The sequence below is a fragment of the Athene noctua genome, chromosome 2 (assembly GCF_965140245.1).
Source record: "Athene noctua chromosome 2, bAthNoc1.hap1.1, whole genome shotgun sequence".
In the NCBI taxonomy this organism is placed as follows: domain Eukaryota; kingdom Metazoa; phylum Chordata; class Aves; order Strigiformes; family Strigidae; genus Athene; species Athene noctua.
Window position 1 is genome coordinate 156830460 of NC_134038.1, and position 25319 is coordinate 156855778.

General features: G+C 41.0%; 1 protein-coding gene across 2 annotated transcripts in view; it reads right to left on the reverse strand.

Moving 5' to 3' along the window:
- The window catches only part of BMPER (BMP binding endothelial regulator), a 148883-nt gene that overhangs the window by 104355 nt on the left and 19209 nt on the right, over positions 1-25319 (reverse strand). For both annotated transcript variants that reach the window (XM_074898158.1, XM_074898159.1), the window contains 4 exons: positions 20073-20172; positions 8554-8636; positions 6862-6952; positions 5965-6047 (listed from right to left, as the gene is read on the reverse strand). In XM_074898158.1, coding sequence (XP_074754259.1) covers positions 5965-6047; positions 6862-6952; positions 8554-8636; positions 20073-20172 — 357 coding nt within the window. The remainder of the gene's footprint in view (positions 1-5964; positions 6048-6861; positions 6953-8553; positions 8637-20072; positions 20173-25319) is intronic.

Sequence of the window (25319 nt, forward strand, 5' to 3'; positions counted from 1 at the left end):
GAGGGTGAGAAAAAGGCTCTGAGGAAGGAAGGGATATAAGAAAGATGCTGCGTGTTCTGAGCCCACGACCCTTAAAGGGTCATCTAGATCTTCAGGAAGCTGCTCAATACCTCTGCTCCCCTGCAAGTGTGCCCAAACTGGACATAGTCTCTCGCTGCACAGAAAGACTCCTTCGATCCTCACCAAAATTAAAACTATGACTAAGGGTTTCTGCAGCCGGAGCTGGGAACACACTCAGAGTAGGTGAGCTAGGAAGTTCTGCAGGTAGGAGAGATGCAGGATGAAATTCAAATATCCACAGAGAGAGACAATACCTTGCCACGGAAAGATGCTTTCTAAAGTCTGAGATTTGAAGTGTTTATAAATATGAATCATTTATACTGAATAATTACACTGAATTATGCCCACTTGTATTGCTATTCCAGAGTTTACTGTGTTTCAGAAAAACTGTGATTAATTTTATTTTTAACATTACTCCATGACTTCTATTAAAATTATTTTATCTTTTTGTCAGACACATTTTTGAGAAAACTTTTGCATTTTTTGAGAAAAATCAAAAAAGCGATTAAAAATGGCTATGCATGTCAATAAAAGAAAAAAAAAAAAAAGCACATTTTTTTTTAACCATTTTTAAAAAAACGCCCAAACTGAGTTTTTTTCAACTTTGACACTTCCAAAATTAAAGGAATTTAATATTTCAGATATGGTACCTGTAGTGTACCATCAACATGGAAGTGGGTATACTTTTTGAAGTCTGAATCAAATCAAATAAAGACATAATAAATAACAGGACAATGTCTATGTCTCTATGCTGCATTATTTTTCTTGCTGAAGTTCAGCACATACCGAGGCTTCTTCCACACCTAGCTGTACAGACATACTACTTCACCTACCTAGAAGTTTGTGTTTTTATTAGGCTAGTCAGAAAACTAAACTTTCTAGCATTGCCTTACTTTTGGGGGGTTCCCAGAGAGACCTGGTGAGCACCCCTCTATATCCCATTTCTGAACACTTACTGCTCTCGGTCTGCATCCACCCATTAAGCCAACCACTTCTACTTATGTCACTAACTTTGAGAAGGTGAATACTCCTCCTACTAAAACTCTTTGCTTTTTTGCCCCTGACTATAACTTTGTCTCCATTTCTTAGCCCAAGAAGTGAGGGGCAGACGGTGTCTGCTGGAGTTTGGAGGTGAATCAAAGCAGCTGGAGTACATGGAAATTTGGGAAGATCAGCATTTGGCACTGCACCGGGAATGGAAATTCGAACTTGGACATTGCTTCTGCTACCAGCCTTCACTGAGGATACATTTAACTGCAGGTTCCCCTGAGTTTCCCAGTAGGCAGGAGTAACTTCCCCCACAGTCCACTGTGGTGGGACCGTATTTCAGCAGCTCCCAGTATCTGTTAAAGCCAAGCCTTTAAAGCAGTATCAGGGTGCTTTATCACCCAGCAGACTGCAGGGGTGGGATGCATCTCAGCTATCTTCAGCCATCTCAGAGGCCAGGGAGCCAGGTAGGCTCCCCCTGTAGTTAGTGAAGGAAGATAGGCATCTGCAGAGAGTAATCCATCCCACCTCTCTCTCTCTCAATTAACTGAAGAGGAGCCCAGATAAGTAGTTCAGACCAGACACATTACTTCTGAATGGCTGGGGCTAGACAAGATGAATTCCACCCTCAGTGTCCAAAACAATAACATATGTATTTTCTCATTACTTATCGCAGTTACAACGCCTGTTACTCATTGATTTAGAAACAGATTTCCTCGGTGCGATTTCCTTTTCTTTGTGCAAAACTTTCATTATGCAGTTTTTGCACCCTAGCACTCAGGAATATAAGTGACAAGACATTTCCTGCACAGACCCACAAGTACACCTGCAGACCAGGAGCTCTGTGTGTCTTGAGTCCTTCTGAGCATGCCTGAGCAGCAGTGTAAAAGCCCCCAATGATGCAAAGGAGATTGAGCAGAGGCTGCTTTTAAATTCAGCTCTCGAAGAGCCCCACATCCCCATGCTCTGCTTCCAGCCGTTCGGGTTTCACTTGCTTTGAATCTTTTTGGAACAGCAGGTAAGAGGCCAGCACTGCTTTTCCAAAACGATGCTGCTTGGGGACCAAATGCACACGACCACCCTGCTGACAGTCATCCCCGTGACGTGCCTCCCTGCAGGACTGACAGACGGCACGACCCTTCCCGCTCCTGGCCATCCCAGCAATGCCGTAATCCAGCCTCCAACCATCTCTCCACAGGGGTGTGGAGGAAGGCAGGTCCTGGGCTGCAGCGTCTCCATAGTGCTACATGGTCTCAGCATGGTGGTACCTCGTACCGCCGCATGCCTCGCATGCCGAAACACGCAGCGCCCATGCTCTGGGTAACAGCGGAGTGAGTCAAAAGGGGCGAGTTATGAGTTTGGATACTACCATTTAAAGATAAGCTTCTCCATGGTTACCACTCATGCAAGGTCACTTTCCTGCCAAACCTCCTCTCCTCCCTCCCTGGCTCTCTCTCCTTCCCCTCCACTATTTTTTTTTCCAAACATGCTACATCAAAAGAGAAAATGAAAACATTTAAGATAATAACAGTCTGACTATTTTAATGCAGGCTGTAGGAAAGGAAACATGTAAGCCAAGTGCTCTCACTGTGCAAGCAGAAACACACTCTCGACCTCATAAAAGTAGTATCTGAGAAATAACACTTGATTAAAGCAGCCAGTCCTTCATTTAAGTAGGTGCTTATGGTAGGGAAAATATCCAAGGTTTCTCTACAACAGGCCACTGGCCTATCACGGAAAGCAGGAACAAGCCAGACAGATGAATTATTGCGAGACAGCTGGGTTTGAGCCGGGGTGAGAGGAGATCCCTATTATCCCGTCCACCTTTCTTACACAAATGCCTCTCCCCAGAGAAACCGAGTCATTAAAAGCCAGCTCATTCGCTCCTGACAGGCAATATGCATTGAGTGAGAGGTGATACATTTTCATTTTCACCAAGAAATCTTAGTCGCCCCAAGGAACAGCTCGCTTAGGAGAGTGGTAATGGAATACAGGGTCTTTCATCTCTGCCTCACTGCCGCGAGCGTGGCCTGGCTCAGTAGCAACCCAAAAGTTATTAGCTAATGGGTTGTTTCGGTGACCTTCATGAAATGAGTTTGGTGGGTTTGGTCCAGTTTTCAGCAGACAATAAATAGAACCACAAGTGGTACTGAACAGAAACCATATTAAGGAGTTGCGTGGATGGCAGGTAAGGACCAAGGGAATCACTCACTCGTAGTCATGCCATTGCTTTCCTACACTGCAGAGCCATGGAGCACAAGAGAAAGCCTTACAGTCAGCCAGCCTGCTCCAAGACAGTGATCCCCAGCTCCTAAGATCCCAGTTTTGTCCTCATTTGCACAAGCAGTGGGCGTTAAAAACAATTTTAAAAATCTTAACAATGATTTCATATTCTTTAGGAGCTCAGTAGAATCTAGTAGGCACCACTTTGAGCTGAAACTCATGAACTACCAAAGAGCTTTCCAAAGGCTGGGCCTCACAGTCCAGGCTTGCTGACGTGTGTTGCCTTTTAAGCACATCATTTTGCAACAGGAAAATACATCTTCTGTAACTAATTCTTCATCTCAATACATTTAGTGAGTGTGTGACAACCCTACCAGGTTTTGTTTCTGTGATTTGTTTCCCACCAGGAAAACAAATCACAGCCATCCCTCTCTACATTCTTCCTGTTCAATGCAGCCTGCAGTCCCAGCCTGAGTCACACTTGGGACAGTGATGGCCTGTCCCATCATTAGAAAAGCTTGCTCTCAAGTAAAATACAGAATTCACCCTGAAGTGAGAGTGGCCTGAATCCTTACACTACCCCCCACCTCGCCCCAAAATACCTTGGCAATATTTTGTGCCACTTCCTCTGCCACATTTCCACAAAAGGCTCACTAAATAGTTACAATCTGAAATCTCAGAAGGAATCTAATTTGGGGTGAGGAGCTACCTTTTATCTGTTAAAGCCTGCACAAGTTACAGCACATCAGACACAAGCCTGTTCCCATCACAACACATGACTAGATAGGTATCTTGAAATAAGACATTCACCAACAGCTAAGAGATTAACTGGGGACCCATTTCCAAAATATGGATATATATGGATATAAAGCAGGCAGCAAACCACTATCACAACCCTGAAGATGCCCCCATTATTTTCTTTGAATTCAAATTACGTAGGAATTAGCATGGGCCCAAATCCTGAAGGAAACAGGCAAGAGGGTAAAAAAAGGCATTTCAGAGAGAGGGAAGGGAGGTCAGGTGTGGCTTACGCCTAGATGGCATTTATTTTGCTGTTGGTAAGAGTCAGAATTAGAGCTGGACATTTTATAGAGATGTCATTAACATCCAAAACCATCACACTGTCTTTCTCAGAGGAGATTATTAAGCCCCTTGCTTGAGGCTTTAAATGTCTTACTATCAGTAGCTGATGCATTTCCTTCTCTAAGGTAGCTGAGACTGGTAACTGTCAAGGAAAGACCCTCAGGCCTGACACTATATTCTTGTATTTCTTTATATTGTTCTCCCCAAATATCTCCCACCACCTCTCATGCTCTTCTCGGCACAGTTGCTTTTGTTATTCAGGAAACAAAGGAAAGTTGATCAAGGAGGTACTGGCACACCAACAACTGGGCAATAGGAAATATCTGTACAGTACTTATGAAAGAGCAAAGCACAGTCTGAAAAGACTCAAGCATGTTTCCACAGACTTCTCAACCATTTAGACCTGCCTTCCCCTGAGGAACATGACTAAGGAAAGCTGGAGTGTAATGAAGCTGAAGTGAGAGGGGGACCCACCAAATACAGGGGGTGCTAATAATATTCCTCAGCCTGGGACCAGAGGCACTCAGCAGAGCAGGAGCACAGAGTGTATATCACTGTGACATGCAATGGCATATTTTCATTATTACAGGATTAAAACTTAAAAAAAAACACCAAACAAAATGACCCGAGCAACGTAATTCTCCACAGGATCAGTGATGATTTAGTGTATATTAATTTTGCAGATTAACAGGATTTTTTTTTTCCCACAAAAGAGTCCAAGTTCTCTGCAGCACCTTCATTAAATGTGTGTGTGTCTGTCTATGTATAAATACATATTAATTTTTTAATTATATCCTTCTCTCCTCCATTTTATTTTATTTTCATGATGCTGGAGAGCTGTGTCTGGTACTGACACAACTCTAAGCATTCTACTGAAATGCAAAGATCTCCAGCTTTGCATTTTGTGCTGATAACCAGATCATCAGTTGCAACAAAAGCAGTGATTTGAACTTCGCATTTTACTGGTCTCACAGATCAGACCAATAAAGTCAAAGTTATCTGCCCCAACCCATAGAGCATTATCTTTTAACTTAATGGAAGTGAAGGAAAAGCCTGTGCTCATTACCCAAAGGATGCAATTATTACTTCCTCTCTATATTGCTGCTAGTCAAGGATAAAATCCAGGATATGACCTTTTCATTAAGCGTCAGGCCAAAATCCACCTGGGACAGCCTAAGGAGGCTACCCTCATCCTTTCACTCAGTAATTCAGAGCAAAGGCTTTTGCCGCATACAGTTGAAAGGAATCCTTGTGAAAGATTGGTTAAGGAGTCATCTAATAAATGTTGATCAATAGATGAAACCCAAAAAGCTTTCTGTCTCTTCCTGCATGGTCCCATCACAAAAAAAGAGTCACAAACTTAATGCATCAACCCTCTCCCCAATATCCTTCTCTATCTGTGTACAGTGTAAAGTCACAAAAAAGATTATAAACTCAGAATATGAGTGATATACTGTATTAGTGTGGCAAAATCTTCAACAGAAACCTGAACTCCAAGAGAAGAATGCATAACAGTGTTGAATTCCTTATATTTTTGTTTTGTTATGGCAATAATAACATGCCTTTTGAAGTTCATACAGGGAGATACAATGCCAAAAGGCAAATACTTACAATACAAGAGCACTTGGTACATTTATTTCCTTCAGGCCTAAATTCTTCTCCTTCATTGTAAAGTCTCCCTTCAAATATACAGCCTGGAAAACAACATTTTAATAAGTTTAGCTCAGGATAGCACACTGCCTTTTCTCTATAATACACCCCACCACAGGACAATATGAAAAGTAAATTGTACCATCCTCTCTGATATAAATCACTTCAGAAGTATTTACAAAAGCCTTGAGAACCCCCAAACATCTTTTTGGGGAAAAAAAGCCTCCTTCTATAGCAGATAAATTTACACCAATGCAGTCAAGGCTAAGTCAGGTCTTCCATTAAAAGTTGCTTTGAAACACTTTTCTAAGCTGTTTGCTTTTTACTACTCACTCCCTGAGTTTACATTAGATGTTGGTAGAAATTATAACTAATTAGACTACAATAAACCCATTATATCTAAACTGGAGCAGTGCTTCCCTACAAAACCTCTGTTAAAATCAAATTAGCCTACAAAACCATGTTAACTTGCTACTGTGCTTCACAAAGGCAACACATTCCCACCCCTCTTCAAAAAGTGAGTCTCCTTTTTTAGGATTACTCTTACACTTCCCCTCCTAACAAAATCCCAGTCATCAGCCAGGCAAACCCAGCTGACAGACCATCTGAAAAATGATATAAATACATCTGTGGATATTGCCATAGGCTGTTGCCTATGCATCCTCTAGTCTGTATGTCCTCTGCTGAAAAATATTAAACAAGCTCTTCTTGTGTCACTTAGTGCATTGCGAGCCTCTGGCCCACATTTTAGTAACTTGTCAAGAATAAGGGAGAAGTTAGAAGCAACCTCCCAGGTAATGACAGCTATCATCAGAAATAGTTGCACATGCAGAGAGGCATCTTCCCATGAAATCTCACCTGGGCACACAGGACAACACATTCCCGTCAGTTTGGAAGGATTTTTGCAATGAACAACACACTGTACCTCCGACTCTACTATCACTCCTTCCTGAAAAAGAAGCAGATCAGACATGTTCATTGCTAGCACTGTGGTTGCTTTAACAAGCAAAAATCCACAATTACTAGCAGTACAATTAAAGCCTGGCACATGCTGTAGAGCACTGGATTTCAAAACCTTTTTGCTTTCTGTACCTGCTGCCTGGTATCAGGATTCAGTTTAATCCACAATCAAAAGATCCACTTGAGTCTCCCTGACTCCAGGCACAAGATTTGCCTGAAAATGCATCAGGCAAGAAACCAAGCACCTTCTTAGGAAAAGGAATCCTGCTTTATCAGGAATCCTTAGCCTCAGTAATCTGCCACACAGCTCTGGTGAAAACAGGCCAGACAGAAGGCATTCTAGTCCCTCTCCCCTTGGAGGAAAAGACTCAGAAAACAGATAAAAGCATCTTGTTCTGTAGAGGGGAGACGCTTATCTTTGATTCCGTGCCTGATAAGTATTAGTAAATTAACATTTCCTGTACTTCTTGTTGAAGAAGTCAAGAGTCCTCCTGAACAAATCTGGGTGTGAAGATCTGTGCACAAAAAGCTGCTACTTGTTTTTTTTCCCGCTTGCAGCTTTTCAGTCAGAGGCAAGGGAAACCTGTTTTTTAAATGTGTGGATCTAGGGTAAACAGGATCACCCACTTTTGCATTTAGACACTGAAACAGGCAATAAAGATTTTTTTTTTTAATCTATATATTTATTTTTTATTATAATATTTTTAAAATTTATATATTTTATCATAAAAAATGCTCATTTAATGTAGCTAGTAGTGATGAGTATCTAAATACACACTATGACTATCTTTTCATTAAGTGAAAAGATATAGAATACTGCTGCTCCAGCTTTATTCTTCTCAGTGTACTTGTCTTTAAAAATGTGGGTGGGTTTTCATAGAGCAGAAGTATCACAGAAGGAGAAAACCACTGAAACTCTCTTTTCCTATTTGTAGAAGCCCTTCATACTCATTCATCTCTCCTCTTTCCAATAGTTGTAATTCTTAGTAGCTGCCTGAGTGTTGTTATTAAAACCAGATCAAATTGTCAGCAAAAATGGCAGACCTATTCACAGACAGTAGCTAAAATTCCCTGCATAATTACTTGATTTGTGCCTGAAAATGAACAATCTAGCAAATGTTATGGCTGCAGATAAGCAAGCTACCAAAAATACCATTGTGTTAACAGCACAGGAGCCCAGGAAAAGATGCAGTTGTGGGTTTCTCTTAAAGAACATCCCAGGTAAAACACATGGACACATACACAAGTGTCCCATTACTAAAATAATAATTTATATCTCACAAAAGGCTTAGCATGCTGAAAAAAAGATTACTTATTTCAAGGTCAAGACAGCAGGAAATGGCACAGCTGTGTACCTCTCCTTCAGCAATGTTTGGGTATCACGGTACTCAAGGCATATAAAACCTATCCTTCTGAATGTTTGGTTATAGTTGGCCACATCTGAGTGCATTTAAGCTACTTTAAATGCAAAGTCCATATTGTGCTTTGGGTATCAAATATTGCAGGTTATTTGGATCGGATAAAAAAAGCCTCAGAATTTCATGGGAAAAACTCACAACTCAATTAGCACGATTCTGATGACATCCTTACCTGACACTGGTAGGTAACACAGGGATTGCTAGGGAGGTGCCATTTCATAGAGCTGTTGTACGTATTTCCTCCAAAACTGCAATCTAGAGGAAGAGAGAGAAGCATATCAGTTCAGCTGAACGCAATGATCTCGTGGGAGGCTGCTGCTGAGGCTCACAGAGCAACATCCTAAATGTGACCCATCCTCTCCCCTGGGTTAATAGAAGAGGTATTGCTGAGAGCTGGGACTGACAAGAAGGATCAAGTCCTGGGAGGGCTGGCAGCACCACCACCCTGGACATCTGCTGCTGATGCATGACTGGCCAAACTCCTTACTAACAATGGCTGACCAAGACAAACCAAAATCAGAAACAATTTACCTAAAAATGGATGTCAGTGGTTATTCTGCAGTCCATTCAGGAGCTGCTCAGCCACTCATGCACTGGAGTGGGGAGACAGAGAAGACAGGGTAAGAGAAGAGCTGGAAATGTTCATCATCCAGCTTGACCATGCTATCCTCATCCATTAACCAAAACTCCCGGGAGACCTCTTCAGCCAGCGCAGCTCAGCATGGATGAACTGACATCAGCAGAGCTACCCCTCCTTTTCAGTTTCATGACAGAAGGGATCAACATCCACACAAACTAAAAGCCATTAAGCTCTTCTGTGTGGGTGATGAATCTCTAAGTGGGACATTTTGGAGACTCACAGTGTTTGGTTTTATATGTCTTTGTGTGTTATATGACAACTTTGTTAACAGAAAATAGGTTGGTTTGCCCATGCACAGAATCAGCGTGCGTTTTTTGTGCAAAATTAAGTTTCACTGAGCCGTTTGGAAAAAAAAATCCCCAAAAAAACAAACATTAATTTTCACATTTTTAATTACATGTTCCTACTAGTTTCCCTTCCCACTCTTTGACTGTTTTCTGTTATTTTGCAAAAGGAAAACCAAAAAGGAACACAAAGAAAAGAATAAAGTAAATTTCCAGAAAATCAAAACTAGAAAACATGTATTAAGCAGAAATTAAATATTTGTTTTAAAATAGTTTATTAACACAAAATGGTTTCAATTAAAAATTAATTGTTTGGGGAGCCAAAGTGTTTCAGAAAAAAAAACTTTAGAAGCAACACATCCCTTGTTTTCTGCAGGAAAAATACCCATTTTCCATTTACTGCTCTGAGGTTTTTTTCCTAGTCTATTTTATTCAAAATGAGCTTGATCAAAGGGCTCATGAAACCAACAGGAGTCTTGCCAGAGACTTTGAAACACAGACATATACACAGAGTCACCAAGCACAAAACTACAGTCAAATGATGCCCACGGCACCATTCTCTTTCCACACTCTACCTCAGCAGGTACTCTAAGCCATTTTCTGCTGTGTAGGGTGCACTGTCCTGAACTGCTTTAGGCTATGTTTTATGCCCTTCTGAAAATAAAGACAAGCTATCAGCCCTACACCAGTAAATCTTTGAGTTCACTGTGTAAGAAAACTTGAGGGTAACAACTCTGAACTGCTGAGGAACTTAAAATCCCCACAAAATCATTTTGAATTAAATCCAAAATGTAAAGGAAACCTGATATATAAAGATCATTTACAAATGTGTTATTGCCTCCAGTTAAGATCTTAAATAACAGAAGACTTAAACTTCAGGATTTGAAGTATTCAGAAATTTTTCCAGGCTAAATACAGAGCAACACAGGAGAAATTTGCAGATACTTTGGCTATTTCACTTATCTAAGCTGAAACAGGTATGTTTTTAAGAGTAGATCAGTAGTCTAAGAGCTGGTGTGATAATTTAATCTTTGACAAATATTGAAAGGTACTAAGTATACATCTGAATCTCACTTTTTTTTTTTTTTTTAAGTAGCAATGCCTCTATGAAGTGGTTTTGAATAATAAAATGTTTAGATTCTCAGCATATTAAATACAGTCCTGTGTGAGCTCTCATACACGCAGGCCAACACGTCAAGTGAGGCGCATGAAGCTCCATACTCCTTTTATGCATTTTGAAGTCCCATTCTGGAAAATACTGAGCTAATCTTGTAGCACAGTCTCACTTACTGCTCAATGCAAACCCTGATGAGTGGCAGAGCCTGTTCAACGTGTTTCAGCATCCTCAAGCTGCAGAAGCCCAGGCCATACTGGCATATTGGTCCCAATCCAAGAAAGATTTACACGTGTGCTAGACACTCAACATGGGAACAAGCTGTGTTGTTAAATATCTGTGATGTGTTTTACCATATGGGTCTGGCACCTTCAGAACTGTGCAGAATCAAGGGCCAGGTTGGAAACTAGCAACTGCAAAATACCTTGCATATTTGCTCACCAATTATGTTCTTTAATTTAAAATGTTTCCTCTGTAAGAAAGCTAATGACCCAGGGTTAATCTGCATGCACAGATGTGCATATTAAACTGAAATTTTCAGTTGAAGGATTAGTTTGGTCAAGAAAGCATGAAGGTGGTGCATCTGTACAGTCACCAGTGCTCTCATTCGAAATACATACTCAAGCTATGCTGCAGAATCCTCTGCCCGCAGCACCAGACATTGTCCCAGTGGAAAGCAGCAAGGGGGGAGCTGCACTCCACCTGCCTGCAAGCCATCTCTGTCACTGATAACATGGTGCTGCCAGCGCTCGGGGATGGGCACACCAGAAGTAACCACAGCTGGGAGAGCTTGCAGGCAGCAAAAGGGAAATTTAGAACTGGATATCTGGATGGGAAAGTCTGCAGAGTCACCGGAGATACTAAGATCGCTCTCGAGCTTTGGCACAGTCCAGCAGGTTGAATAAGGGAGGCAGAGCAGCATTGTGCAAGCACCGATGCAAGGCACGGTGGGAGCTGGGTTTCAGCAGATGCTCAGTTGAGGAAAACAGCACAAAGGAAGAGGAGAGTTAGCCCTAACACAAGCAGGCTTGGTTGGTGAGAGCTGGGGGAAGGCTGAATGTCAGGCAAACTGAAGAGAGGGCATGAAAGGAAGTGCTTTACAATCTCTGGGTGAGATTTTAACCTGTCTCTGACCAGAGGTGTGCCCTGACACTCTGCCCTTTGGACGCCCCAGAGCTACACCTACCACTCTTCAAAAGAAAAAGAAACAAAGCCCACATACCGGCTAGTTTCTCTGAACCTCACTTTCAATGTACACATCTCTTAGCTGCCACATGCAAACATACACCCGGACTTTCCTAGCCCACCTCCTCGTAGCATGGAAGTTTACGAGCCTCACCTAAATTCAGCTGAGCGAAACCTGCCTCGCTCCGTATGCCAACTCAGTCGAGCCATTCTAGCTCACCATGGTTAAAGGTCCATCATATTTTGCTTGGAAAATAGCAGTCACTGAATATCTCATGTCTAAAGTCCCATATCTCAATTTCTACAACAGAGTATGGCAGAACATACTTCAAGTTCCTAAAAGCTGCTTTAATTCCCTTTGGAAATGCTATTACATTAACTTACTGTCTCCATCCACGATTTGAAAGGGAGAGCAGGAGAAAAGAATAAATCAAGATCAGAGCCCAGCCCAATTGCTTAAATGCCATCCACTTATTCTGCCTGAATAGATACATAAAACAAAACTTTAAAAGAAAGGGCTACAGAGGAGGTTTTCAAGAGGGTAACCGAAAAGCCTGAGAATATTCTAAGTACAGTATCTAAGTAACAGATCTAAGTAATCTACAATCTAAGGAACAGATTCAAGATTAATAGTTAAATTTGGTCCTGTGACATATACCCCTTAAGGAAAACCTTTAGCATTCCACATACAGAAGGAAGCTAAGTATCAGTGGTCTACATCAATTTTAATGGAGCTAAGGTGATTCATATCAGTCAAGGAGTGTGTCTTAATTTTTTAGTCCTTCATGCTTCTTTCTTTAAGAATAGCTGGTGTTTTATTAATGTAAAATATTAACTTCCAGTTAGTTGTAGGTTTTGTTCCTATTACCTGCTTCAACCCTAATAGTTCAGATAAGTCCTGGACAAACATGCAAGCTGAAAGTTGCTTATCTGAATCAAAACAAACCACTGACTACTTTGAAGTTGGTCAACTGTTGTGTATGCAGTGGAAACTGCTAATTACCTTCTAGTCACCTCATAAAAGCAAAATGATCCTCTAGACTTGAGTCATTTCTGCACAAAAAAAATACCTATAAAATAGTTAAATCACTTCTAATATACTAATCTAGCTATTTTGTTTCAATGTTGTGCATGCCTTACGTGAGCAACTTAGTTTCAAACATAATAAACCGACTTTTGGTTGATTTAATTTGGAAGAGAGCAATTTAATTCCAAAACAAGCATCCTCACACAGAATTGGACCAGAATAACAAAAGAGGTAAATTATAGCAGATTTTGTTATTGGCATGTGGACAAGTTGACAATCAGGAAGCCATTTGTCTTTCCAAATCCAGTAACCCTGTTAAATGACCCTTTTTTTTCTTCCCCAGATATCCCATCACAGAGCAGTATCATGAAGATAGGGAAATTGACTGTAAGAAACAGTCAAGTAGTGCTAAAGCTCAACCAGTGTCCTCAGGAGTTCATTAAAAACAAGCCTTTATTACTCAATTTGACATTGCCTAATAAGATTCCAGAAGAGATTTTTGCTTACTTTAGGCTAATGAGAATTTTATAGACAAGTCATTTCCTTATTCTCCCAAGAGAAAGTGATAGATTGGTGCACAATAGACTGGCTCCCCATACCTCATTTCTTCATCATCTTTCTTCTCCTATTAAGTCTTTTTCTTGCTTTCCCTCCACTTTCTATTTAAAAAAGTAACCTCTCTATTGGCATGGAAAATAAACATTAGGAAAAAGAAAACAGTCAGAAGACATGTTTTATTTAGTGTTTGATAAATTAATCCTCAGGGAGGTATCCAGGCATGCTAACACTAAATACCAGTTCTAGCCAAAAAAAAACAAAAAAACAAAACACCACAAACCAAAAACCCCAAACAAAGAAAAACCCTCAACCAATAACTTCCACATTCTGCAGTATTTCCCTGGCATGAAATCTGTTGGCCAGAATAAGAGAACTGTGAATCACACGTACACCTATTATAAAATATATTTTCACATGTCTTAATGATGGTAAAGCCATTGACAGCTACTAGAAAATTAAACTTTCTATTGGGTAACCCTGGTTTTCATTTGTCAACACAGAAGTGTGAAAATATAGACAAAATCTCCCATGCTTATTAAGTCTAACTCTAAACAGTGAAAATCCAAGTCTTTCCTCTCTGAGTACAATCAAACCTATTCACAGACGAGCCATCGCAATTACAATACCCAAGGGATGTGAGGCGCAGGGGCCATATAAAGGGCATAAAACACAGCAGAGTGAAGTGGCCATGGAGGTGAGCTGTGATGCGACTGCCCAGTTCACAGGCATGTGATGCAAAGCAGATCACATTGGCTGAGCAAATAGCAGCAGAGACAAAGACATCAACTCCTCCCAGTGATGTTTTTGCTGGCTGCACCCCACTAGAACTGAATTTCACCTTCTCAAATGTATATATAGGGGGAAAAAAGTACTTCTCCAGGGTCCATAAGAACCTCGTGATCCAAAATGCCATATAGTTAGAGTTGCCATTGAATCTTGAGCTGTTATTTGATATGCTTGCCAAGCCTGGCAGCTGGAGAACTGTGACCTCTCGTGGATACGGGGGGTGTCATGAAGGATGTTGCTTGGTGACACAATTACTTGCCATTTATACCCTGTTTCCTCACACCAGCAAAATCATTCATGATCAGTAGAGCTTACAGCTTCAAAATTAAATAAATTCTTGTTCCAGTATTAAGTGTCCTAAGATGTTTATCATGTTATTCCAGAGAGACACTGCATGTGAACATTTTGTGAAGCCTCCAGCCTGGTCTTCAGTTTCCTTTTACTTTGCTGCACTGGACACAGTGTCCACACACAAGGTACAAAAGTGCATTCACATATCACCACAGAGGTCTCATGCTATTTTCTAATACAAGTGTCCTGAATGAGTGTCTCTGTGATTGTAAAAGTCTGGGTAACTGATATTTGACTGCAAAAGTATTTATGACAACATAACAAGATGGTTCATTAAAAGCTTCTTACCTAAATGGAAAATTATATTAACAAAGGAAGTAAGAAAATCTGAAATTTGAGGCACTACTGAACAAACTGTACACCAGATATTCAAGGGATATGAAATGTATGTGCTAAGACCTTTGTAAGAAGATTTAACTCAAACAAAGAATGGAGAGGTAGAGACCTTTTCTTAGGCACAACCAGAAGTAATCAAAGCTAGCACCATGATGATACTGGATGATACTATCCTTAGTGGCTATACACCAGTGCTTCAAAATCCCTGCCTTTACTTGAAATAGAAAGCTAGAAATTGAATAAACTTTGAAACTGTACCACCAGCCTCAAGCAACAGGCCTCCTGGTGCAGAGCTGGAGCACATTACCAAGAGACTGAGAGGCAGTGAGAAAGGCCAAAAGAAAGGTTAAGACATGATTATGTCCCCAGAACGTCTCTTTCCATAACCAATCTCTGACAGATCCCAGGACTAGATTATTCAGATGAAGGTGAAAACAATTTTAGTAGGAAAATATATAATTATCTTTCCAGCGCATCCCCATCCATCTTTATTATATTGCACCCTTGTCTCGGAAAGCTTGCCTTAGAGCATGTGAGGATGGGCTGCAAGTTAGTGCCCCATCAGAGCCCCACGCGAAGGCCGCCCTGGTCAGTCTTACAGCAGGGCACCAAACTGGTATCGGGTATCTCATGCTAGGGGTGTCCACAGGCGAACAAAGTGACAAATGTATCCATGACTCCTGCAAGGTGTTAGTAGAGCAGCCAGAACACTGATAAACTCATGACCTCCCTCTAACTTCTGATGCAAGCCAGCCCTAATAGTTGAAATTGGCTGCAGTCCTCAACCATAATATTTGATATCCTTTCCAAGAAATGCACAATTAACTACAATAGGTTTGGATATTCAATATTCAGGGGAACTAGCGCTGCTGTTGCCTGGGCTGTGATTCCATTCTCTGGTAGACTCCAGATCAATGGAGCATAGCCTGTGAAGCTCTAAGATCATTAATTTTAAAAAAAATACCCCATAGTAACTCTCAAACGTTAATAAGGGCAGAAAAGCAAAACTGCACATGGAAAGTAAAAGAAACTTTACAACAAATTGTATCTGTTGTAACAAATACCCACCAATTTTGTTTTTGTGCATCCATAGATGATTCAGACTCTTAGGATAAGAAAGTAGAGTATGATGCACAATTTCAGAAATGCAAACTTTAGGCAGCCATGAGACCGTAATACCACTTCTTCAGAGAGCAAATACCTTATTACTAGAGGAGTAGAGAGCTCTATATCCAAGTGACAGGTCTCCATCCAACTAAATAAAAAAATGCTGCCAACTTTATTTCTATAATCTCAGTGATCTTGTGTGTTTTCATTAAACATATTAAATCAAGAGATGAAAAGTGGCCTTTTTATCCTATACTAAAGTAATAAGAGGGCTTAATTTTTTAATATTTTCAAAATGAATAGTATGCTAGAGGTATATAGCATGCTTTATAAACTACAGTAAGTATCTGTCAGAAGAATAATCTCACTGAAAATTTTCACTATTATACTTAGTTGTTTGCATTCTCCTTGCAGCAGGGAGCCATAGTCATGGCCCTACATTTCTCTGTTCCAGACTTTGCACAAACACACAGCAAGAGAGCCTTGACCCACTGACTTTGCCATCCAAGGTCCTATGGGCCTGAAGTCGAGAACAGTGTTAAAACACATTGCTAGTCTAGAGGATTAAAATCTTAAGTAAAGCCAAATCTTTTAATATGTTAGGGATAACATGTTGTTTCCACCACAGTGAAATTTCTGATTGCAAAAGCTATACTTGCTGCTGTTTCTTACTTTTTTGTTGACTAAGAAAAATGAAAAAAAAAAAAGCTAGAAATTAAGTAGCATACAAATAGCCAAATGGAAGCAAGGGACTTATGCTCAGCACACAACCTTTTGCAGGAAAAATTTTCTACCAAAAATTCAGTTCCTCCTGTATGCAAAGTTTTAAACACAGAAGTTCAGCTGGATGCACGATTGCAGGAGCATAGTATTTCTTCATTTCAGACTACTACTTCACTATCGGAGACACTCGGCCTACATACCCAGTCCTCATGCATTCCTCATAATAAAATAAAATATCCTGGCAGCAATGTCACAAATGACTAATGAGTGGTGGTTTCCTTCCTACACAAGTCAGTTCTGGAAACATACCCTTTGGTCTTGATATTATCCTCCTGATGTTGCACTCAAATGACAGCAGCTATTCATTCATTCATTCATTCATTCATTCATTTCTTCACAAGGTAGGAAGATGTGAAGCTATCAAAGAGAGCTGGCAAAAAGAGCTCATAAGGCCTTATTAAGCTTTTCTAGGCTTTGGGAATGAAGCCAAGGAAAAAGCCATCAGGTTCTGATGTCTTTTCTTCGTAACATTTTGCTCACGTTTAGATGAAATGCAACCAGTAAAGAAAAAAAAAATTTAAAAAAATCCCTGTTTCCCTTTTCCTGCTTGCATTCCCTATGGGCACTCTGGCAGCTTGACAAAATAGTAACTGAGAACAAGTGCTGCAGGGCCAAGTCCCGGCTGCAGCTGAGCTCTGCACGGGGAGTGCTGGGGAGCTGCTGGGACACCAAAGGGAGTAGCTGAAGTGCTGCGCAGCCAGGCTGGAGTTTGCACCCTTGAGTCCCCAAATATTCCCCACACGACACTCATTTCAGATTTTGCACAGCACAGAGTGGGAGCTTCAGCAGTGTTGGCAGCAGGAGGAGAGCAAGCAGCCTCCCCCAGGGGAGAGGTGGCTCCAGCAGCCTCTTCCCGTGGCACCCCAACAACCTGGTGACAGTGTGTGGTGTTGGGACTGCTGTAGTTATACTGGTGCATATTTTGCTTTACCTTTCAGAAAAAGCAGAAAAACTTATTCAGAACCTTTTTTTTTTTTTTTTTTTTTTTAAATCCTGAAATGTAAAGTTGTTCTTGCATCTTAAGCACATAGGAACTGCCATCTTAGATCAGACCAAACATCCTTCTAGCCAAGGATCTTCTATCTTGCAGCAGCCAATAACAGACACCCAGGAAAAAGTAACAAATACAGGGAAGGCTCCATAGCTCTACATTAGCCTCCAGAGGAGTGAGAATAAGCAGCCTATCTGGTATTGTTCCCTCAGTGGGAACACCATGAACTCACACAGAGGGATAACCAGGCATTCTGGTTTGTACCCTACCCCTTTCTTAATAAACCCAACATTGTTTTCCCTTTGGAGAGCTACTGGGGTTGGAGCTGATTCTGCCACTGAAGCATCTTTTATAACACCGAGAAAGAGCTGTTAATCAGTAATTTTCAACTCAGCCCAGTATTATATTTGTAAAGTTAGGACTGTTTTGTCCTGTGTGCACCCATTTACTCCCATCCACGTTAACGTCCTTTGCCATTTTGTCATCAGTTGTTCAGTGTCCTAAGAACCTTCTGCAACTCCTTGCAGGCAGCCTTTACTGCTCCTCCTTTACTACGCTAGAGGTCAGGTCATCATCAGCAAACTTTCTGTCCCACTTCACCCCTTTTCTAGATCATTTCTGAGCATGTTGACAAGTTGAGATCTTTGCTAGGATCCGCTGGTAAGCTTTTTCCATTATGAAAATAACCATTCATTATCACCACGTGTTAGTTTTGTTGGTGAGAAGAGTTTCTTTACAAACTCAGGGCTGCTTAGTTTCTTTTGTAGTTTTTGGTGAGGGATCTTGTTGGATGCCTATTAGTTGGATCTCTATGTCTATATACTTATTGGACCCCTGCATCTTTGTAAGATGTAATTCTTCCCCCTTATATCACAATTATCCCTGTGCCTCCTAATTTTATTTTTGAACAGTTTCTATTAATTTTTCCATTAGAGATGTCAGGCATACCAATCTGCAGATGCCAGGCTCAAGCCTATTAATAATGTTCTGTAGGTACTCATCCCAATTCAGGATAAAAAGAAAATCTTACAAGGAGTCTGAATGAAAATAATACATCAGAATTTTTTATTAAAATAATATCTGTATCCTCAACTTTGAAACATTAATCTTCCTTTAGTATAGAATCATTTTGTATGTATGCCTGCACATATATATATGTTTGTATATAAATTCTTCAGACCATTGACAAACTACACATCCCATTACGGAAAGGAAAAATCAACCTCCAGCCTAATCAAACCAATGCTTAGGAATCTTTTGCTATAAAGTTGACACTAAACACAATTTGACAAAATAAATAAATTACATTTAATTTATGTAAAAAGTGTAACTACAAATTCTTACTGTTTCAGTAATGATTAAATTTTTCCCAGTTAATTTCCTTTTTGTGTAAGTGTCAGACTTCTAGACAAATCCTCAAACTGAGGCTGCCAAACCTCTGCCAGAGTTGCAGCACAGAAGCAAACCATGAGCACAGCAGCTAACACACCTCTGCAACCATCCAGGAAAAACACACATCCATCATATATCTCTTCCGTCTGACTTTCAGTGTAATCTGTTTTCCTGCATTTGAATTTCCTCTGGGAAAGCAATAAATGCTTGCATTTCCCAACAATTTATCCTACCCTATCTCCTTTTCAAAACCACTCTATCACCACTGGGGAATTAAACAACAGAGAGGAATAAAGAAAGGTAAAGCTGTCTGAATCTGACATTCTCCACCTCATTGATTGCGTCAGCAGTCCCTCAACAAAATTAGTGTTTTAGAGCACACTACTTACTGTATTAATGTAAAAAAAGACTAGTTTTCAACTTCATCAACATGCACATTTTGCATGTGGATAAGCATGGTAGTTACATGCCATGCATGCTTACATATTTCATTTACCAATTTTTAAATATTTGATAATTATCTCATTCTAAAGATCTTGGATGATACAGTGTTAGCCAATAAATAAATGTATAATGTTCAGATTGTTGCCCATTTGGGCTTTAATAAAAATGTCCATGATATTATTATGTGATTCAGGAAATATTTAGTAAAATGAATAGAACTTGCTTGGTTTGTTTGTAGTACGAGGAGAAATAAAAATAGTCATGAATAATTACTCTGCTCTTTACTACTCAGAAGCATTACTCCTATTCTGTCCAACCACACAAAAAGTTTAATAATTCCTATGGACTGGTAACTATTAGCAGACTGATGTTGACCTAAAGTATTTCTGATAAAGTTATAAAAGGAGATCTCTCCTAAAAGACTGACAAAATACCAACCAAGTACAATAAAGAGACATTTCTAAAGGGCTGCCGCTGCACAAGAACTAATAATTACAGGATGAATATGTGAATTTATGCATCTCCACCAGCTTTGTAAACATATTTATTTTAATTATGGTTACTGCCCTTTTCTAGGCTCTGGTGACAGCCAAGTCCCAGCTGAGAAGCTCCCAACTTTGTCCTATTTCTGGCAACATAAATGTGAACTGACAACATTTTTAAAAGGGGGAAACAACAGGAGGAGAACCGCACCTTTGCAACGCTCACAGCAAGCGCCTCTCTGCTTAATGACGAGAGCACAGTCCTTGGAGAGCATCGGACACTTCTCCCTTTTGCATGTCACTTCCTTATTCTGGAAAAAAAAAAAAAAAAAATAGAGAAAAGCTATTGCAAGCAAACTAAATCCAGAGCTACCATTTCTTGCAATTCCAAAAATAAAATGTAAGGCTAGCAATCAGCTCTTTCACTTCAGGAGGGATCCTTGTGATTCCAAACACCTTTCTCCCCTTGAAGGAATACAGTAGGAAAAGAGTCTCAGAATTATCCAGGAGCCCAAGTAAATGGTGTTTAAACTCCCGTTAGACAGTAATCCATGACTGCTACCCATCATGGTACAGAAAACGTGCCCCAGTGAAGAAATCCACCTTACTTAAATGAACAACTAGCTACACCATGCACTTGTTAAAATATCCTTGGGGTCTTGAGGTGCTGCCCCATGAACCGCACAGCTAAGGAATCAATTCTGACAGTGACAAAAGGACAGACGGCTGAGGAAGAGGTGGCAAGCTCTGAGAAAACAAAACTCTCTGCCACTGATGAAAGTAATTTTTAGCTAGCATATTACCTAGCTACCCAGAGGTCCTTCAAAAAAGGCTCCTATATACTCTACTAGAAAAGAGACTACCATAATTGATCTTTCTCCCCAAAATGCTGAGAATCGATGAAACACAACAAACAGGCAGAATCACTCTACATTATAGTGTCATCTTTCTATGGCAAAAAGCCAGCGATGGCCAAGGCCAAAGAGCACACTGATCAAATTAAGGAATGTCAATAGAGGATGTGCAACGGGAGGCAGGAGAAACAGTCCATTTATAGCCTGCCTTGCCCCTGTGGTGTCAACCCTTTTGGTTATCCCTGCTTTTAAATAAGGGCAGAAAACAAATACTTTGGGTGTTTCTTTCAGTAAAATTTTGCTACTTGAAATTCCTGACTGAAAGTAGCCCTCTGAAGTCACCTCCACCTATAATTAGTAGCTCAGTTCATTAAGTGACACAGGTGGCCATCTACTAGATGCAAGCACCCACCTCACCCAATCTTATGACTTAATTAGAGACCAAAAAAATCAAAGGGCTACAAAAATGTAAATCATAAAACTAAAGGTAAGAATCTGTGCTTTCCAGTCTTTTTCTTTTGCTCCCTGTGGCTTATTGAAGGTGCTTGTGAAGGATAACACACAGCTTTTATTACACTCCAGCGCTTTGTCTAAAATCAGAGGTTTATTTTCTTCAGAGTCACTGCCTGATCTGATGGGAGCTATAAAGGCACTTCAATCTTATCAGTGTAAATGAGGACTGACTCTCACCAAGCCACTGTGAAATCAGCAAATGGGAATCAGACCCTAAAGCGCAGATGCAGTGACACAAACAACTACTGTAAAAAGCCAGGTCACTGCTAGTCACTGCCATATGCTGGCTGCTCTGCATCACTCCAGCATTGCAGAGCAACCATAAATGCAATTTAACTGGTGAGTTAAGCTGAATTTATGGCAGGTCTGTAGCTCTGGACTGGCACAAAGCAGCCACAGCACAGCGGTGCAACTGGCTCAACAACTTCTTTTGAGAGCGCAGGGCGAAATCTTGATTCCCTTTACGTGAACATAGTGCCCCCTGACTTTGCCTCCATAAAGCCTGTTGAAGGGCAGCAGAATCAAGTTTACCAAATCCACTACAAACAGTCTGTATTTTAAAGGGTTTTGCTATGATCTGATTCTCTTTAATGAGAGTTTGCTCAAGGAAAGATTTAATAAGTCTAGTGGCCCTGTTACCTTTATCCATGGGAAAATCTTCTGCATGGTGAAAGAGGGTTTAAAGGAAGGGAAAAATCCAGTTTAGAGTATGTTCCTTTGGAGAACATGATTTACCCAGCTGCAGCATGCATCGTGGACCTCTGCGAGATGCAAGGTGCGTGGTGCCCTTCTGGGCCAACATAGCTGGGCTGGACCCACATCAGGGGGCCTGGCAGGCAGCTACCTATTGGGCTCCCTCTCCAAAGGAAGAAATCATTATTGCAGAAGGCAGCAAGAGGGACAAGAATTAAAACCCAGTTCTGTATTTCTTTTTGTTCCCTGATTCCCCAGGGACTCCTGGGGCATATGTCTCATGCAACCCAGCTTTCCAAGCAGCTTCTTGCCCTCTCTCCTGAGCACCAGCTGCCTCCCTCTGCCCTCAAGTACATCCTGACATGGTGCTTCTTGTTGGCAATGTAAAATGTTCCTAAGGATGACCCAGACACACATATTTCAGACAGGATACTTGCTACTTACTGTTACTAAGTAAAAGCCTCCTGTTTGTCCCATATCACTTAAATCAGAAATCTCTGCCAATGACGAGTTTGGTATCATTGATCCAACTCAGGGGGGCAGCCAAATTTGAATCTTACTCTTCATCCCTTATCACCAGCAATGCTAGTGGCTCATCCCCAAACTCAGGACCTGCATTACAGGTGAGGATGGAAGTAACTGGAAAGAGAAAGCAAAACCGAGCCAGGCTGTATATCCTAGCAGCTAGAAGGTTTTCTGGGAGGGAAGATTTTGGAGTTCATGTCCTGGTGCCAAAGGCTGTTTTACATTAAGCAGTTCTTCCACATAAAGAACATTAGAGGCCCATGGTGCAGTGATGGAAACTGAAGGGTCCTTCCCCCTTGGCGAGTATCTTAAGTAGTGGGCTACAGATTCTATCTCCTTTCTCTAGCCCAGTAGAACTTGAACTACTCGCTGCTCAGCGGCCAAGCTTCTGCAGAAGAGGGGCTTGTTCCTCATGTCTCCAAAGCCACCAGTCCTGACAGTGAGGATGCTTAAAGGGAAAGTGGGAGATGAATCTTTGAAGTGCATCTGGACATGAAGGGCACCAAACCTGGATCATCATCTCAAAGGCGAGTTGTTACAGCATGATGCTAAAAGGTTGGCAGGAGATACCACACTCACGCACACCCCCTTCTTTTTTTTTTTCTCTTTTTTTTTTTTTTTTTTTCATAAAAGAGCAAGATCAGCTCTGCCCCTTGGAGGAGAAGCTGCATCCTCCTCCCTGTCTGTGTATCACAGGTAAGCAGAACTAATCTTTGCCAGCACAAGAAGGGCAGCTAAGCAGTTCAGTAGGGTGGGATTTGCAAAGTTTATGTTCCTCCTCTCTAGCTGGTATTACAGATGGCTCCAAAAGTTGCTGTTTCGGATGACACCCATCAGGGCTGGGCTGCTCTTTTAGGGTATGAGGTACAGCAACACTCAGGGCTGCAGTCCCCACCTCTCTTTTTGGGACTTTTTGCTGAACAAACATACAGTAGGTACCACAATTGCAACATATTGCCCTGGCATAGTTTTCACAGCAAAATCCCTCTTGTACTATGAAGAGATGAGTGTAGCTCCAGGGAAGCACATCGAAGTGTCTCTTACTGCTTCTAGGACCAGATTTAATCCCAAAATTCTTTCCAAAAATCCTGTTGTTTCAGCTCAAAGCTGCATTTTGTGGAAAACTAGGCCAGCAAATGTGGAGGAAAGGGTTAGTGTACCATGCTGAACAATCACAGGACAACAAAAGATAAAACAGGGCTGGTAAATCATTGTTTAGTCTGTTGCAGTCAGGCATTATCCAGTGCAGATCTCTTGGGCCCACTGGGTGTAAAGGTACAAAGATAAAACAAAGAGCAATTGTCGTCAGAAGCTTTTTTTGTTTTCCTTCACCCTATCACCCAAAACACTGCTACTGTCTATCTGCTTGTTTCTATTTTGTTGTCTTGTTCCCTCCCATTTCACAAGGGCAAAGCGGAGAGAGTGAGAGCAAACGGACTTCAGTGACAAATCCTTTCCTTCCAGATATGTCCCCTCCTAGCCCCAGTAATCATAACATTTCATTACTTGTCCCAGCCATACATTTTAAAAGTTGCTAAGTAGCTGCATGCAGGAGAGTTGTATTACTAAACCTCCGTGTTGTCAACAGCATCTCTTGAGTTGTTGAAAGCTCGCAGATACTTTGATTTTTGCTGTTCTTAAGAGAAAACTTCTTAGACAGCAACATTCAGAAGCCAACAGTTATGGGAGGGTAGGGGATTTTTTTTCCTTTTGTTTAAAGGACATGCACTCTGGCACTGAGAAGTGCGGAAGAGACACATGGCTCATAAATACATAAACCGTTCGCTAAATCAGAAACCTGGGAGTCAGTCAAATTCATAATAGGATCCCATGATTCATAATAAATAACTTTTAATTATAGTCCTGCGAAATAGTTATTTTAAACAGATGGTTTATAGATTCACATCTGGGATTTTTTTTTTTAATTTAGTGCTCAGGCACACACACAGAAAGGGAGAGAACCTCAGCTAAAGTTTTTATTAGTGTTGGAAAAATACGTATTTTTTTAAAAGAGGTCAGGCTGATCCAGAACAATGCTGCCACAGCTGATGCAACTCCCCAGTCAGCGCTCAGCTCGGCAAAGGGTTCATGCTGGAATCCCAGACTCCCTTGAAAAGGAAAATTTAGGGAAGTGCCGGAGGATCACCCCGGACTCCTCTCCTGCGCTCACTGAGACCAACTGCTGGAGAACTCATCTTTTAATGTGTTTGGAAAAAGATCATAAAGTTTTGTTGAGTGCCCACATTTCTCCCCTCTCCCATGCTTTGCTAGGGGGAACCAAAGGTCTCTTTAACTTGGCATGCAAAGGTGATGTCAAATTCCCATACAGGAGAGATACAATAACCAGATCTAATACCAGTGTTATTGCTTCATGTTACCTTTACTACAATGCCTCTCAACGCAATTTGTTCACCTTTACATACACCTCGTATTTTTACCTTCCATCAAAAAACTCCACACAAAAGAGCCCATTCTGGTGACAAAGTATATCAAACTAACAGCCTTAAACTCATGTGGTACAGTTAAACAGAATGCCAACATGAAAAGAAAAAAAAAAAAAAACAACAAACCAAACACTAAAAAAAAATCTGAATATTTGGCAGAGGTCTTAAAGAGGACATGTGCCAAACCACAGGTTGGAAGCTGCAGCCAACTTTCTACAGGGTTCCCCACTGGGCTCCTGCCGGCTCACAGCAGCCACCAGGAGGATGGCTCTTTTCAACCTGGATTTAGCTTGGAAAACGAAAAAAAAAAAAAAAAAAAAAGATTCTGATTCATTTCTTCAGGGCTGTACCAAGGAGTGCCTCCATCAGTGGTACCCCGAACCCACTGTTATGCTGGCATAGCTGGCTGCTGAAGGTCTTGCAGATGTG